The 15,136-nt window shown below is 55.1% G+C and overlaps 1 protein-coding gene across 7 annotated transcripts in view; it reads right to left on the minus strand.

The window, feature by feature from the left end:
* The window catches only part of TECPR1 (tectonin beta-propeller repeat containing 1), a 38,702-nt gene that overhangs the window by 9,546 nt on the left and 14,020 nt on the right, over positions 1–15,136 (minus strand). For 6 of the 7 annotated variants that reach the window (XM_010344790.3, XM_003934236.4, XM_074390745.1 and 3 more), the window contains 11 exons: positions 14,329–14,503; positions 14,101–14,201; positions 11,877–11,978; positions 10,308–10,453; positions 7,334–7,824; positions 6,745–6,890; positions 5,740–5,895; positions 5,148–5,297; positions 4,890–5,047; positions 3,548–3,675; positions 2,504–2,606 (listed from right to left, as the gene is read on the minus strand). In XM_010344790.3, coding sequence (XP_010343092.3) covers positions 2,504–2,606; positions 3,548–3,675; positions 4,890–5,047; positions 5,148–5,297; positions 5,740–5,895; positions 6,745–6,890; positions 7,334–7,824; positions 10,308–10,453; positions 11,877–11,978; positions 14,101–14,201; positions 14,329–14,503 — 1,856 coding nt within the window. The remainder of the gene's footprint in view (positions 1–2,503; positions 2,607–3,547; positions 3,676–4,889; positions 5,048–5,147; positions 5,298–5,739; positions 5,896–6,744; positions 6,891–7,333; positions 7,825–10,307; positions 10,454–11,876; positions 11,979–14,100; positions 14,202–14,328; positions 14,504–15,136) is intronic. The other variant, XM_010344791.3, reaches the window with a different exon arrangement.

Here is a 15,136-nt window from a genome sequence, read left to right on the forward strand (position 1 = left end):
TGACCCCAGACAGGCTATTATGGGTTGAACGGTTTGCCTCAAAAGACATTCCGGTCCTCACCCCACACCCCTGTACTGGGAATGTCAGCTGGTTTGGAAATAGGGTCTTTGCAGATGATCAAGTTCAGATGAGGTCACTAGGGAGGGCCTAATCCAACAGGACTGTTGTCCTTATAAAAAGAAGAAATTTGGACAGAGACATGCAGAGAGGAGAGAAGACTTCCTTTCCTTTCCCCTCCTTCCCTCCCTCCTTCCCTCCCTCCTTCCCTCCCTCCCTCCTTCCCTCCCTCCCTTTCTTTTTCTTTCCTTCCTTCCTTCTTTTCTTTCTTTCTTTTCTTTCTTTCTTTCTTTCTTTCTGTCTGTCTGTCTGTCTTTCTTTCTTTCTTTCTCTCTCTCTCTCTCTCTCTCTCTTTCTTTCTTTCTTGGTCTCCTCCTTTCTCTTTCTTGCTTTTTCTTTTCTTTCTTTCTCCTTTTTCTCTTTCTCTCGTTTCTTTTTTTCCCCCCCAGAGACAGGTTGTCACTTTGTCACTCAGGCTGGAGTGCAGTGGCATGATCATAGCTCACTGCAGCATCGAATTCCTGGGCTCAAGTGATCCTCCTACCTCAGCCTCCTGAGTGGCTGGGACTACAGATACATGCCACCAGGCCTGGCTAATTTATTTTTAAATTTCTTGTAGAGATAGTCTTTCGTTGTTGCCCAGGCTGATCTCCAACTCCCAGGTTCAAGCAATCCCTCCTCCTAAGCCTCCCAAAGCACTGGGATTGCAGGTGTGAGTCCCCACACATGGCCACGCTTCTCTTGTTTAAACCATGTGGTTTGTGGTGCTTTGTTATGGCCACCACAGGACACTAGAGTGCCAGGAAGCAGCACATGGGGTGGTTTTGGGGGCGGCTGTGAGGCTGAGATGCCCAGAGACCACAGCTGGGGCATGCACTGTGATGTCCAGCTGTGGCCCTCGGTCAGCCCTCTCTGAGGCAGATGTGGTGCACAGCCCTGCCCTGTTCTCCGTAAGGACTGAGGAGGGGGCTGAGATCCGAGCGTGCTGCCAGGCTGTGTGGACACTGCCCACAGTTTAGGTGGAGGTTTTCAGGATTGAAATATTTTGGCGATGTGTGTCAAATATTTGAAAATCTCAAATCCCTTGATTTACTGGGGTAAACACACAGACACACAAATATTTACACACAGAGACATCCTTCAAGTGGTTCCATAGGACGCTGAAAAGGTCACATATGGTCAAGGCATCTAAGACAGAGTAAGGCCAGACACACTGGGTCTACCCTGGGTACGAAACAGAGAGGCCACAGAGCCCCTTCCCCTGGGCCTGGCCTTGTCTGCCCCCAACAGGCACACACAGGATGGTCAGAAGGCCGCCCTCTACATGCTAATTGCAGTTGCTGTCTTTGGCTGGTGAGATCAGGGTTGTCAGAGTTTGTTATTTCTATCACTTAGTGTTTATTTTGTCAATTTGGAAAAAGCAGGAGTGGAAGCGGGTGCGGTGCCTCATGCCTGTAATCTCAACACTTTGGGAAGCTGAGGCAGGCCTCGGAAATATAGGAGTTCGAGGCCAGCCTGGCCAACATGGCGAAACCCCATCTTTACTAAAAATACAAAAATTAGCCGAGCATAGTGGTGTGTACCTGTAATCCCAGCTACTTGGGAGGCTGAGGTAGGAGAATTGCTTGAACCTGGGAGGCAGAGACTGCAGTGAGCCAAGATTGTGTCACTGCACTCCAGCCTGGGTAACAGAGTCTCACTCTGTCTCCAAAAAAAAAAAAAAAAGCATGAGAGAAAACCAATTGCATTTCTTTAGACAGCCTCAAAAAGTTAAAAAAAAAAATTTAGAAGTTTGAATCTTCCACTTACAGTAGCATCCAAAAACATGAAATACCGTCTAGTAAAAGATGTCAAAACTCGAGTATAGAAAAGTACAAAGCCTTTCTTCTATCCTGGGTGCTTGAATCAGGAACAGAATCTTATTATGAAGGAATTACATAAATTTCTTGGAGGTAGAAACTCTGTCCACATAGTTAGAGACTTTCGTCCAGATGTGGTGGCTCACGCCTGTAATCCCAGCACTTTGGGATGCCAAGGTGGGCAGCTCACTTGAGGTCAGGGGTTTGAGACCAGAGTGGCCAACGTAGTGAAACCCCATCTCTACTAAAATTACAAAAAATTAGCCAAGGATGGTGGCACATGCCTGTAATCCCAGCTACTCAGGAGGCTGAGGCAGGAGAATTGTTTGCACCCAGGAGGCAGAGGTTGCGGTGAGCTGAGATCGTGCCACTGCACTCCAGCCAGAGAGAGACTCTGTCTCAAAAAAAAAGACTCAAGCAAAAAAAAGAAAATGTCAGTGAGCGATCAGATCCGGTTAGTTTCCTGCTGGAGGCCTGACACCAGGCTCTACTGGACTCCATGATACGGTGGATGCTGCTGTCCCGTTTTTGCCAGAACTCAGGCCTGTGCCAGGTAGCACCCTGGCTGGCTACCTGTGCCACTTACCTGCTGGTGTAGCCTGTGACGGGGTTCCAGCGCTGGTTCTCGTAGATGTGCACGCACTTCACGTCCGACTGTGTGTAGATGTTACTGGTGCTGCTGGCCAGGCCTGTGGGGAGAAGTGGCTGCTGGGACGGAGGCCACAGAGCCCCCAACTGGGATTCTGGCTTTCCATCTGAAGCACGGATTCCCACAGACAGGTGGGGAAGACAGGCTGGAGCCAGGTCAGGGGAGAGGGGCAAACAGGCCTGCTGAGCTTATCTCATGGAGCCGGCCTGGCTTGGGTTTCTCCCCTGCAGGACCGTGATTATTCTGGGATGGTACAACCTCGATGAGAACAGCTTGCAGTGCATTTCAGCTCCCATCCACCCCTCCAGCACCCCCACCTCTCGCTGTGCTCTTAGCTACACCTCTTCCCACCTTGCCTTCCTGCTTAGCACCGGGGAGGCATGAGGCCCACCCAGCTCATTCTGTGACCAAAGGCACCTGGGACCATGAACGTGACCTCTGTGAGCCCCAGCTTCCTCACTCGTAAAATGAAGAGAGGTAAAGCTGGAAAGCCTGCTCAGATATGTGTTCCTGGGGTCTCAGGGGACCACAGTTCCCTGGGGTTAGCTGCTCCCCACCAGGGGACATGTGAGCTGTGGCCTAGAACGTCCCGTTTCAATATCTGTTTCTGCCTTCCTTTTCCAGTAGGAACAGAGGGAACCCTGGCTCCTAGAAATTGGGAAGCCCACAGAAGATCAGCAAGTGCTCACCCCGAAGGAAGAACCCTAACGCCCTGGGACCTTGTCTAAAAATGAGGAGCTGGACCTGCTGGTGGGCCCTGGCCACTGCCTCTCTGGAACCTTCAAGGACCTCAGCTCAGGTGGGTCCTGGGAGGGACCATCCTGGATGGAGGCTGGCAGTGGTGAAGGTCACCTGTCAGCCAGCTGTTAGCCAAGTGTGAACACTGGGACAGGGGCCCTGGCCTTGGACAGGGAACCCAGATGGGGGTTAGAGGGAAGAATATCCAGGAATGTTCTGGGCGGGGCTGCGGGCTGAGCTCACCTTGGAAGCAGCCGCCTCCGTAGCCGCCTGTGTACACCCAGGCCGTGTGGTCATAGCCAAGGCCCCACACCACACCCCGGCTGTTGGCCTCTACCACCCGCAGGTGGCCTCCCATCTGCCGCCAGAACCTGGAAGGATCGAAGAGGGAAGGTAGAAACCCTCAGGCTCCACTTTCCAACCTGCCCAGCCAAGCTTTTGTTCCGTGGCCTCTAATGGTTATGGTATTTTCCCAGCCCTCAGTCTCCCAGCACAGACCATCCACTCTGCCTGACCTCTACTTTCATATTAATTGACACTAAAATGACAGCCCATGAGAGGTGCAGGGTCTTGGTGCTAGGGCTGTGCAGGTCAGACCCTCCCCACAGGCTAGGAGTCTTCCAGAAGCCACCCACCTCATCCCCAGGGTGACATGGAGGGGGATGAGGCCAGCGGCGTGTTTCACAGGGCCCCTTGGGGTCTGGGACCTAGGGGAACAGGCTGGCCACAGTGGCAGGTGCAGCCAGGCTTGAATGTCACAGCCCAGAGCTGGAGGTGACGTCTAATCCTCTGTATGAGTGACAGCATGGCCCTTGGGCATCCAGGGTGTCACTGGGAGGTGGCACAGCCACACCGCGGCCTCCTGGGCAGGCAGAGTGCAGGCTGCAGCTGGTGTGGGTCAGCCTCCTGCAGCCGAGGCCCTGCCACTGTCACTGTCACCAGAGGCGGTCTGAATCCTCTGATAGGATACTGCTGTCCCTTGCTGTGGCTGGAGCTTCTGGTTCACTATGTCCCCAGCTCTGGTGCCCATGGGTAATGAAGCCCAGGCCCTCGTCAGCTTGGGGAGACACCCTGGGGCAGCCTCTCTGTCCCACAAGAGACAGAATCATAGACCCTATGTTCCCTGCGAGGCGCTCCTCCTCAGGACTCAGCTCACATCTCCCCAGGGAACCTCATTCCCCCTCTGTGGCTTTTTTTTTTTTTTTTTTTCTGAGACAGGGTCTCACTGTGTTGCCCAGGCTGAAGTGCCGTGGCATGGGGTGTGATCACAGCTCACCGCTGGTCTGGCTGCTTTGCCCTGGCCTGGAAACCCCCTGTGGTGGAGAACTGAGCCCCTCACCTGCACTCCACATTTCTCCCGATACTCAGAGGCTGCTGGGTAGCACTGACTCACCCTGGGCCCAGTGGGGCTTCTGGGTCACCATCTTGGGGTCCTTGTACAGACCCAGGGGGAATTAGGGCTTGGGAACCAGTGGGCATGCCTCTGGCTGGTCAGTGAGAAGCTTGGCCATGTGTGGACTTCAGTCCTCAGTGTTCCCCGGGTTAAGGTTGGCCCCAGATCCTACCCAGGATGCAGCCCACTCACATCTGGTCGCAGGGCAGGGGGTGCTCTTGGGCCTCCAGGTCCAGGCTGGGCTCGCTCACGAAGATGTCCCCCTTGCAGGTGACAGACCAGATGGCCTGCGGGGACGGGCGGCCCTGTACCTTCCGGCTCTCGCAGCAGGACAGGCTGAGCAAGGCGAGCTGGCATGGCACAGTGCTGGTCACAGGGGAGCAGACCAGGCCAGGCTGCCCCACCGTGGCTGTCCCTTTCCCCAGCCCGAGGGGACCACCACCCACTCACCCAGTCATTCATGTCCTGCTCGGTGGCGGCAGCCAGACGCACCGGCCACCTCTGCCGCGTCCGCTCGGGGGTGTACAGGGCAAAGGAGTGCTTGGTCTCATTCAGCACAGGGACCAGTGCTGTCACCTCATTCAGGAACACGTGGATGTACTGTTTACAAAGCAGGTGACCGGCAGGGCTGTCACCCAGGGCTTCTGAAGGGTGATCCCCACTGTGCTTTATCCTGGGACCCTGGCCCTGGGGGACCCTCTCTGCTGGCATGCCCAGCCCTGCCCCCTCCCTTGGCACTTATTTCTGTACCCCTCCCCTGGGTACTCCCATGTGGGTACCCATCCTCTCAGTACCATTTCTGTACCCTTGCCCTGGGCACCCCCATTTATGTGCTCCTCCCCTGAGTACCCCATTTCTGTTCCCCCCGAGCACCCTCATTTCTGTACCCCTCCCCTGAGCACCCCCATGTGTGTACCCATCCTCTGAGTATCCCCATTTCTGTACCCCTCCCCTGAATACTCCCATTTCTGTATGCATTCCCTGGGGCCCCCCTGTTTTTGTACCCCTCTCCTGGCCCCATCTCCTGAGGGCCCTAAGGCACCTTCTTCTCCTCGTGGACCACGTAGTAGATGAAGAGGATGCTGTCCCGGGCACCGTCGTGCCCCGTGAACTGCTCCAGGGCCACGCGCACATCCACCCACTTGTGGGGCTTCCAGTCGCACCACCACTGCAGCGCTCCAGTCTTCACCCACACTGACTGCACAGGCCAGGGCAGCGGACACCGTCACAGGCAGGCCCGGAGTGCCAGGGGAGGAGGGCGGGGCTGGGGAAGGGCCCACCCGGCACTCCCAGCTCTCAGCCCAGTTTCCCCCACACTAATGACAACAGTGACGCTGCTGGACACCCAACAGGTGCAGGCTGAGCCGGGGCTGTTCTGCACAACCTCCTCTCTCTCAAACAGCCAGGGAGTGGGCACTGCCACCCGGCCTTCTGCATGGGTAACAGGCTTGGGAGGCTCCGTGCCTGGCTTGGTGTCACAGAGTGAGCCAGTGGCAGAGGTAGAACCCTAACCACAGCCTACTTGTGTCCAGGGGCCCTTGAACGAAGCAGGTCACGTGCTGTGTGACTTTTTTGTCACCCCCACACTCGACTGTGAGCCTCTGAAGTCCAGACTCTGCCAAAGGACAGCGGGACAGTAGCAGGGTCGGCCCTGCGGTGGGGTCTCTGGCCGCCCTCTGTCGAACTCCTTGCAATCACACACTGCACCCCTGGGCGCCCGGGGTTCCCTCCAGCAGAGAGGGGACAGTGTGGTTCTCCCCTCCCTGGCCATCCTCCCCTTCCCACCCACCACTCTCTGAGGTTGCTGCCGTCTCTGGGTTCCCAGGGCCTCCACCCAGCCTGGAACACAGTGGGGCCTGAACAGAAGTCTTCGGGATGGACGAAGAAACTCAGAGCTCATTTACCTACGCCTGCATCTCAGCGGGAGATGGGTGGATAGAAATATCCATCGATTCCTTCCACCCCACCTCAGACGTGGTACACAGTCAGTGCTGAATGAATGATTGTTGGAAAAAAAAAATGTGTGGGGGGCCAACGGTGCACCCACCTGCTCTACGGCCTGCTCGTAGTGTCTGAACTTCTCCAGCTCCCGCTTGGTCCTTTCCGTGAGTTGCTGGAAGATCTGCTTCCTCCAGGCAGCGGTCTGGGCCGGCGTGATGGACAGGGACAGGGTCTGCACTGAGGGGGACAGGCCTGCAGGGCAGCCAGAGCCTCAGTGCTGGGGCCCCGTCCTGCCCGCAGCTGGGCAGGAAGCTGTGGCGTTCCCCTCCACCAAATCAGCCCTTTGTAGCTCAGAAGCTATGATCACTGTTAAGCCCCCTTCCACCCTTCGCCCTGATGGACAAGTTGCTGTCCCCCAGTAATTCAGCCTGGAAAGTGACCACCGCTGCTAGCACGGGGGAGGGGCTGCAGGCAGGGGAAGGGGCACTGGCCCCTGTGCTTCCAGCTTCTGACAGCCTCGGGCTGGTCTCTGGAGGCCACAGAGGAGCTCAGTGTCTGGTTCAGGGCTGCTGAGTACACTGAGGCATACAGGGAGGACAGCAGGCCTGCCCACCCCACCCCCAGCCTCCTCCCACATCCCACACCCCCAGGGCACCTGGCCCGGTGATGCCTCTGGGCTCTGCAGGAGACCTTACCTGCCTGGACAGTGAACCACCTGGGCACAGCACAAGCCTCCACCGCACAGCCACCTCCCGACACCCAGGCCCACAGCGGGCGGTCATCCACCCCGTACAGCTCCTCCAAGCCTAGCGGGAGGACCCCTAGTGAGGAGAGGCTGGTGGTCTCGGGGAAGCTGGCGACCAAGTGGCCGGGCACTTTCTTGGGCTCCTTGAGGTCAATATTGGTCCAGGGCAGCTCTGCCAGAGTGGAGGCTTGACCAGGGTGTGTGTCGAGCCCGGCCTCCCTGCTGCTCTTCGCTGGGCAGGCATCCTCCATGGTATCCTCTGTGGTCTTGCCAGCCCCTGGGCCTGAGGCCGAGCTCCCCGGGGGGTTCCTGGAACTGTCTAGAGGCTCTGCAGGGAGAGGCTGGCCAGGCCCTGGTCTCTCGATTTCCAAGGAGGTGTCCGTGTCGCTGGGCGCAGACTCGCCACTGCCCCTCACCTCATCACCAAAGAAGCAGCCGGCACTGGGGACAAATCAGGGGAGACCCATCACTCCCTTGCAGGGGGAACAGGCACTGTCAGGCTGGCCCGGCCCCAGCATGCTCCACCATGACTGCATGTGAACCATGGGCAAGTCACAGCCTCTCTGAACTCCTGTCTCTTCCTCTGTGCAAGGTATACAACAGCCCCTGTTTCCTAGGGAAATCACGCCTGGGCCATGCTGCAGACCAATCACACTGACACATCTGAAGGTGAAGATCTAGAATTAGTATTTTTTTTTTTGAGATCGAGTCTCACTGTCGCCCAGGCTGGGGTGCAGTGGCACGGTCTAGGCTTACTGCAACCTCCACCTCCCAGGTTCAAGCGATTCTCCTGCCTCTGTCTCCTGAGTAGTTAGGATTACAGGCATGCACCAATCACACCTGAATAATTTTGTATTTTTAGTAGAGATGGTATTTCACCGGGTTGGCCAGGCTAGTCTCGGACTCCTGACCTCAAGTGATCTGCCCACTTCGGCCTTCCAAAGTGCTGGGATTACAGGCGTGAGCCACCGTGCCCGGCCATAAATCTCTTTTCTTTATAAAAACCCAGCCTCAGGATTCCCTTACGGCAACACAAAACAGACTAAAACACATGTTTTCAAGTCTCCTGGGTATACATCAGCAGTGGATTTGCTGGTTCACACTACAGTCCTGTTGAGTATCTGGGGAATGGCTACATTGTTTTCCATAGTCGCTGCACCGGTTCACATTCCTACCAGCAGTGTATGAGGGTTCCAGTTTCTCCATGTTCTCACTGGCATTTGTCATTGTCTTTTTTTTGGAAACAGAGTCTTTCTCTGTCACCCAGGCTAGAGCATAGTGACATGATCATGGCTCATTGCAGCTTTGACCTCCTGGCTCAAGTGATCTTCCCACCTCTGCCTCCCAAGTAGCTAGGACTACAGGCACATGTCACTGCACCCAGATAATTTTTTTTTTCTTAATTCCTGTAGAGATGGGGTCTCACTGTGTTGTCCAGGCTGGCCTTGAACTCCTGGGCTCAAGCGATCCTTCCACTCCGGCCTCCCAAAGTGCTGGGATTGCAGGTCCGGGCTACCGCACCCAGCCTTGCCTTTCTTTCACTGACTTTTCACTCTCTTGATAATAGCCTTTAATTCACAAATGTTTTTCATTTTAATAAAGTCTAATTTATCTGTATTTTCTCATTGCCTGTGCTTTTGGTGTCATATCTAAGAAGCCACTGCTAACCTCCAAGTCATAAAGATTTGGCATCTGTAGTTTTTGAAGCTTCTCAGCTGATTCTAATGTGCTTTCCAGTTTAAGAACTACCAACTGGCCAGGTGTGGCCGCTCATGCCTGTAACCTCAGCACTTTGAGAGATGCAGGTGGGCAGATCACCTCAAGTCAGGAGTTTGAGACCTGCCTGGCCAAGATGGTGAAACCCTGTCTCTCTACTTAAAATGCAAAAATTAGCCAGCTGTGGTGGTGAACACCTGTAATCCCAGCTACTTGGGACGCTGAGGTGGGACGACTGCTTGGGCCCGGGAGTTGGAGGCTGCAGTGAACCATGATCATGCCACTGCACTCCAGCCTGGATGACAGCTGAGCCGACTAAACTCTCAGGTGATACATGAGCAAACGCCTGCCTCAACCGTCCTCTCTGGCCCTCTGGGCTGACAGCACAGCAGGGTGGTGACCACCAGGCTTGGGGCACAGAGGGGTTTGGACCAGGGGCAGGGGAGGGTCGAAGCTACAGGCAGGAACATGGATGGCTGCAGAGCCCGGGCCCCGAGTGGCATCTCCGTCCACGCCCATGATGAGGACACTCCCACTGTGGAGCTGAGCTGTTCCCTGCTCATACATTGAGTCACCTGCCTGTGTTTTCATGGCTGGCAGGCAGAGCTGGGTCTTGTCCACGCTCTTTAGACCCAGGGACCCCCAGGTTCGGCCCCCAAACTGCAGCAGCATTGCCTCAGGGCCTGGTGAGAAATGCCAAGTCTCAAAACAGAAACTCAAAGTCTGAACGAGCCCTCCAGGCGATGCTGCCGCCCGAGTGTGAGACCACTGCTGCGGGCCAGGCAGAGACCCTCTTTCTTCTCCTTGCTTCCTCTTGACAGAGGGGCCTTTACTTCTACCCCACAGAGAAACTGTTTCTGCCCCAGACCTTCAGCCTCCGGAACCAAGGGAACAGCCCTGTTTGGGGTTGAGCCCTGCCTCCATCAGGACAGCCCAGCCTTACCTGCTCCCAGGGGCCACCACCAGCAGGCAGCCCAGGGTGTCTCAAACACTTCCAGTGGCCATCCCGGGCTGTCCCCAGGACCTCTTTTCTGTGGGCCTGAGGAAGGAGGGCTGTGGCTCTTGTGAGTGGAAAGACCCATTTTCTCCTGCCTGGGACAAGTCCTGGGACTCAGTGGGGCAAGTGGCAGCCTCCTCTGGACGTGACCACCTAGGCTCAGACAGCCCATCCCGGCCTGACTCCTGCACACCCTGCCGCCCCTGATCACCTGAGGAGACTGGACGAGCTGCCAGAGTGAGACCGGTCACACTCTCGGGCCACGACAATGGCCTTCCAGGTCTTCCCGCTGAGCTCGCTGGGGGTGACGCCCTGCCGGAAGTACACGGCTCGGTCCTCACAGCCGATGCCCCACACCTGCAAGAGAGAGGTGCTGCTCTAAGGAAGCTGGGCGCAGGACTGGGGGCTCCTCTCCCTTCCTGGGGGTGCAAAATGCAGGCAGGGCCCTCCACGTACAGTGGGTACACGCATGAGTGTGTATGGGCCGGGAAGGCGCAAGAGAGGAGCTATGTGGTAGGCACAGAAGCCAAATGCTGGAAGGGGGCTCAGGAGAAGCCTCAACCTGGTCCTGTCTCCCTGACCTCAGGCAGACCCAGGGCTTCAAGGTGGCAAGGTCCATGGGAAGCAGTGGAGCTGGGGGATGCTGTGTTAGGAAGTGAGGTTCACCTGCCTCCTTGTCTTTCATGTGGCCTCTGGTGGGCAGCTGATGCCCCAGTGAACCCAGAGGTGGCCCTGTTTTTTCTTGTTTTTGTTGTTGAGACAAGAGTCTTGCTCTGTCGCCTAGGCTGGAGTGCCGTGACACAATCTCGGCTCACTGTAACCTCTGCCTCCCATGATTCTCCTCCCTCAGCCTCCTGAGGAGCTGGGATTGCAGGCACCCACCACCAGGCCCAGCTAATTTTGTCTTTTCAGTACAGACGGGGTGTTACCATGTTGGCCAGGCTAGTCTTGAACTCCTGACCTCAGGTGATTCGCCAACCTCAGCTGCCCAAAGTACTGAGATTACAGGTGTGAGGCACTGCACCCAGTCCACCCTTTGAGTCTTAAAAATCCCCAATCCTCATTATCTATGAGAAGGCCACACTGTAAAACTGTGCAGATGATGCTTAAGAGAGGCTGGACTGACAGGGTGTGGTGGCTCATGCCTGTAATCCCAGAACTTTGGGAGGCCAAGGGGGGTGGATCACTTGACATCAGGAGTTTGAGACCAGCCTGGCTAACATAGCAAAACCCTGTCTCTACAAACAATACAAAAATTAGCCAGATATGGTGGTGCGAGCCTGTAATCCCAGCTACTCATGAGGCTGAGGCAGGAGAATTGCTTGAACCTGAAAGGTGGAGATTGCAGTGAGCCAAGATCAGGTCACTGCACTCCAGCCTGGGTGATAGAGTGAGATTCTGTCTCAAGAAAAAAAAAAAAAAAAGGGAAAGAGAGAGAGGCTGCATCCTCGGAGTCCATGTTAGGAGGTCAGCTTCATCCTTCGCTTGGCGACCACCACACCTGATTTCACCTACACATTTCTCAAGGAAACTTCCAGTCTCCAGGAACCCCTCCCTGCCAGGGCAGATCCCTGCTCACTGCTCTGAGAGACCTTAGGAAATCGACCCAGGGATAAGCAAGGACCCTGGGACCCTCAGAGTGTGCAGAGGCGCTAGGACCCCCAGCTGTACTACCTCATGAGCTCTTCGAGTGGGAAGGGGCCACCAGGCCATTGTGTGGTATCGGGAGCCCCCATTCTGAGACCCCTGCTGTTTAGGAGCTGTGGACCCACAAGCACACCTGGTCGTTCATTCCCACGTTCACCATCGTCATCTCCCCAACCATCTCAATCCAGCTGGTGCCACAGGGATTGTGAGAGTTGACGCCTCTTCGGAACCACACCTGGGGAAGTCAGAAATAAACATGCCTTCCTGGAGGGCCACTGAAACAGAAGGTTGGTTTGTTCGTTTAAGTTTCAGGGAGAACCAATGAATAATTTAATCCTTTGGTTCATGTCACAAATGAGCAGGGCACATCATTTAGCAAGGAAGCCCCAATCCATAGTCCATGTCTCTCTTCCCACACCTCGGCTGCATCTCCTGTGCCTGGCGCTGTCCATGAGGGCTGAGGGTCCCCTGGCCTCAGCCACACGTGTCCTGGCAGCTTCCTGCCCATTCTCCAGCTTAATGCTTGGAAAAGGCTACTTTATTTGAATCAAGTTGGTCCTTGTGAAAGACAACGGCCTTAATAATGTTATTTAGAAAAACCAGTTAAAAAACCCCTCATTATTAGAAAAAATTAGACCCCTGTTTTGGGTCTAAGTGCTTCAGGAAATACTCTTCTGTCACCAGGCTGGAGTGCAGTAGTGTGATTTCGGCTCACCAAAATCTCCCATTCCCTGGTTCAACCTCCCATTACCCAGTTCAAGTGATTCCCCTGCCTCAGCCTCCCAAGTAGCTGGGATTACAGGTACCTATCACCACGCCCAGCTTATTTTTGTATTTTTAGTAGAGACAGTGTTTCACCAAGTTGGCCAGGATGGTCTCAGTCTCCTGACCTTATGATCCGCTCGCCTCAGCCTCCCAAAGTGTTGGGATTACAGGCATGAGCCACCACACCCAGTCTAGGAAATACTCTTTATTTTTTTTGAGACGGAGTTTCACTCTTGTTACCCAGGCTGGAGTGCAATGGCACGATCTCGGCTTACCGCAACCTCCGCCTCCTGGGTTCAGGCAATTCTCTTGCCTCAGCCTCCTGAGTAGCTGGGATTACAGGCACGCGCCACCATGCCCAGCTAATTTTTTGTATTTTTAGTAGAGACGGGGTTTCACCGTGTTGACCAGGATGGTCTCGATCTCCTGACCTCGTGATCCACCCGCCTCAGCCTCCCAAAGTGCTGGGATTACAGGCTTGAGCCACCGCGCCTGGCATGGAAATACTCTTAAAGGTAAGTTTTTTTCATGTCAACGTGTAAAAATACACACACTCCTACCAGATTTTCCCAGACTACCTGTGGCTCTGTGATTCAGCTGCTGGTCACCCTCTACCCACCAAGCTCACCCAGCATTCCATCTGGGCTGTTCTTATCAATTCTCCATGGTGGCCTGGGGAAATCCCCATCAGTCTCTGACCCACTGGAGACCCTGTGCTGTTACAATTCCTGAGATGCTGCTGGGCGCAGTGGCTCATGCCTATAATTCCAGCACTTTGGGAGACTGAGGCAGGTGGATCACCTGAGGTCAGGAGTTTGAGACCAGCCTGGACAACATGGTGAAACCCCATTTGTTCTAATGGGTTTTTCTTTTTTTCGAGACAGAGTTTCATTCTTGTCATTTAATTATTATTATTTTTTAATTTATTTATGTTTTTTCTTGAGATGGAGTTTCGCTCTTGTTGCCCACGATGGAGGGCAGTGGTGCAATCTCAGCTCACTGCAACCTCTGCCTCCAGGTTCAAGCGATTCTTCTGCCTGAGCCTCCCAAGTAGCCTAGGATTATAGGAACCACCACAACACCCAGCTAATTTTTTGTATTTTTAGTAAAAATGGGGTTTCGCCATGTTGGCCAGGCTGGTCTCGAACTCCTGACCTTAGGTGAGCTGCCCGTCTCGACCTCCCAAAATGCTGGGATTACAGGTATGAGCTACTGCACCTGGACCAGGTTTTCTTTTTAATTTAGACAGGGTCTTGCTCTGTCACCCAGGCTGGAGCACAGTGGTGCGATCATGGCTCACTGCGGTCTCTGACTCCTGGGCTCAGGCAATCCCCCAACCTCAGCCTCCCTTGTAGCGGGACCACAAGCATGGACCACCACACCTGGCTAATTTTTTATTATTTTTTGTAGAGATGGGGTCTTGCTATGTTGCTCAGGCTGGTCTAAAATTCCTGGGCTCAAGTGATCCTCTGGCCTTGGCCTCCCAGAGTGCTGGGATTACAGGCGTAAGCCACTGTGCCCAGCTGCTTAGACCACACTCGCAAGAACAGAAAACAGTCTTCAAGGGACCCGGTGTGGCATCCTTGTCTTACCTTCCGGTCCTTGGTGACGGCCCAGACCACGCTTACTCCCACTGAGACGTGCATGATCCCGTTTTCAGATCCAGGAGGCTCCACGATGGACCAGGAACTTCCTACCAGGACCCCAAGAAACCCCCCCGCCCCAAGTGGCCCCCATCAGCCTGGATTGCTGAGGAACAAGTGACCCTAACCCTTCTCCCCAGTACAGGGTAGGCGGGGTGGTGGGGCTGGGCTGCCTACCTTTGGGGTTGCTCCTGTTGATTCCTTCCCGGACCAGGGCCTGCCCCTCCCAGAGCGTGGCCCACAGGAGGTCGTGAGGCCCACAGCTGATCTGAACCACCTCCCCAGGGGTGTCCAGCATGGACCAGGAGGACCCTTCAGGGTTGGAGTGGCTGACGTCCTCTCTGTACCACACCTGGGAGGCAAGTCAAGGACAGGGTACTCGCATCAATTCATTCACACCAGCCAAGCACGGGGGTCTCAGTGTGGTGGGGGGTGGGACCCGTGTACCCTGACTGTCCAGATCTCACTCCCTGGCCCCTACTCCAGCCAAAAAAATTCAAACCCTGGATTCCAGCGGTCCTGGGGGATACACCTGTTCCATTCATCTGCTTGGGGTGATGCCCCCAACCCCACCCACTCATGGACACCCACCCACCACCTGACTCCAGCCTCAGGCATGTGGGTCTCTGGCTACTCCGGCCAGCCCATGTATCCTGCGCCCCCTTGTGGCAACGTGCTCTCATGACACCAGGATCTAGAGGAAGTGGAGGTCCCAATGGATAAATAGGAAAACCTCCAATTCCCATTCATAAAACTAAGATGTCAGTTCTTTTTTCCTTAACTGAATGATAAAGACTGGGAGCAACATGCTCAGAGTGTCTGAACTGTTTGGCTCATTTTGCCTGGAGGAGACTGCATCTCACTTCATGGCCCAGAGGGCTATCTTCAGACTGGGGACCCCAGCCTCCCAATTCTGCCACCATCTCCCTACAGCAGGCCCTGCAGGACAGAGCCTCCCTTCTGCTGGCAGGTGGCTTCAGGGCCC

The sequence above is a fragment of the Saimiri boliviensis genome, chromosome 20 (genome assembly GCF_048565385.1).
Source record: "Saimiri boliviensis isolate mSaiBol1 chromosome 20, mSaiBol1.pri, whole genome shotgun sequence".
Classification (NCBI taxonomy): Eukaryota; Metazoa; Chordata; class Mammalia; order Primates; family Cebidae; genus Saimiri; species Saimiri boliviensis.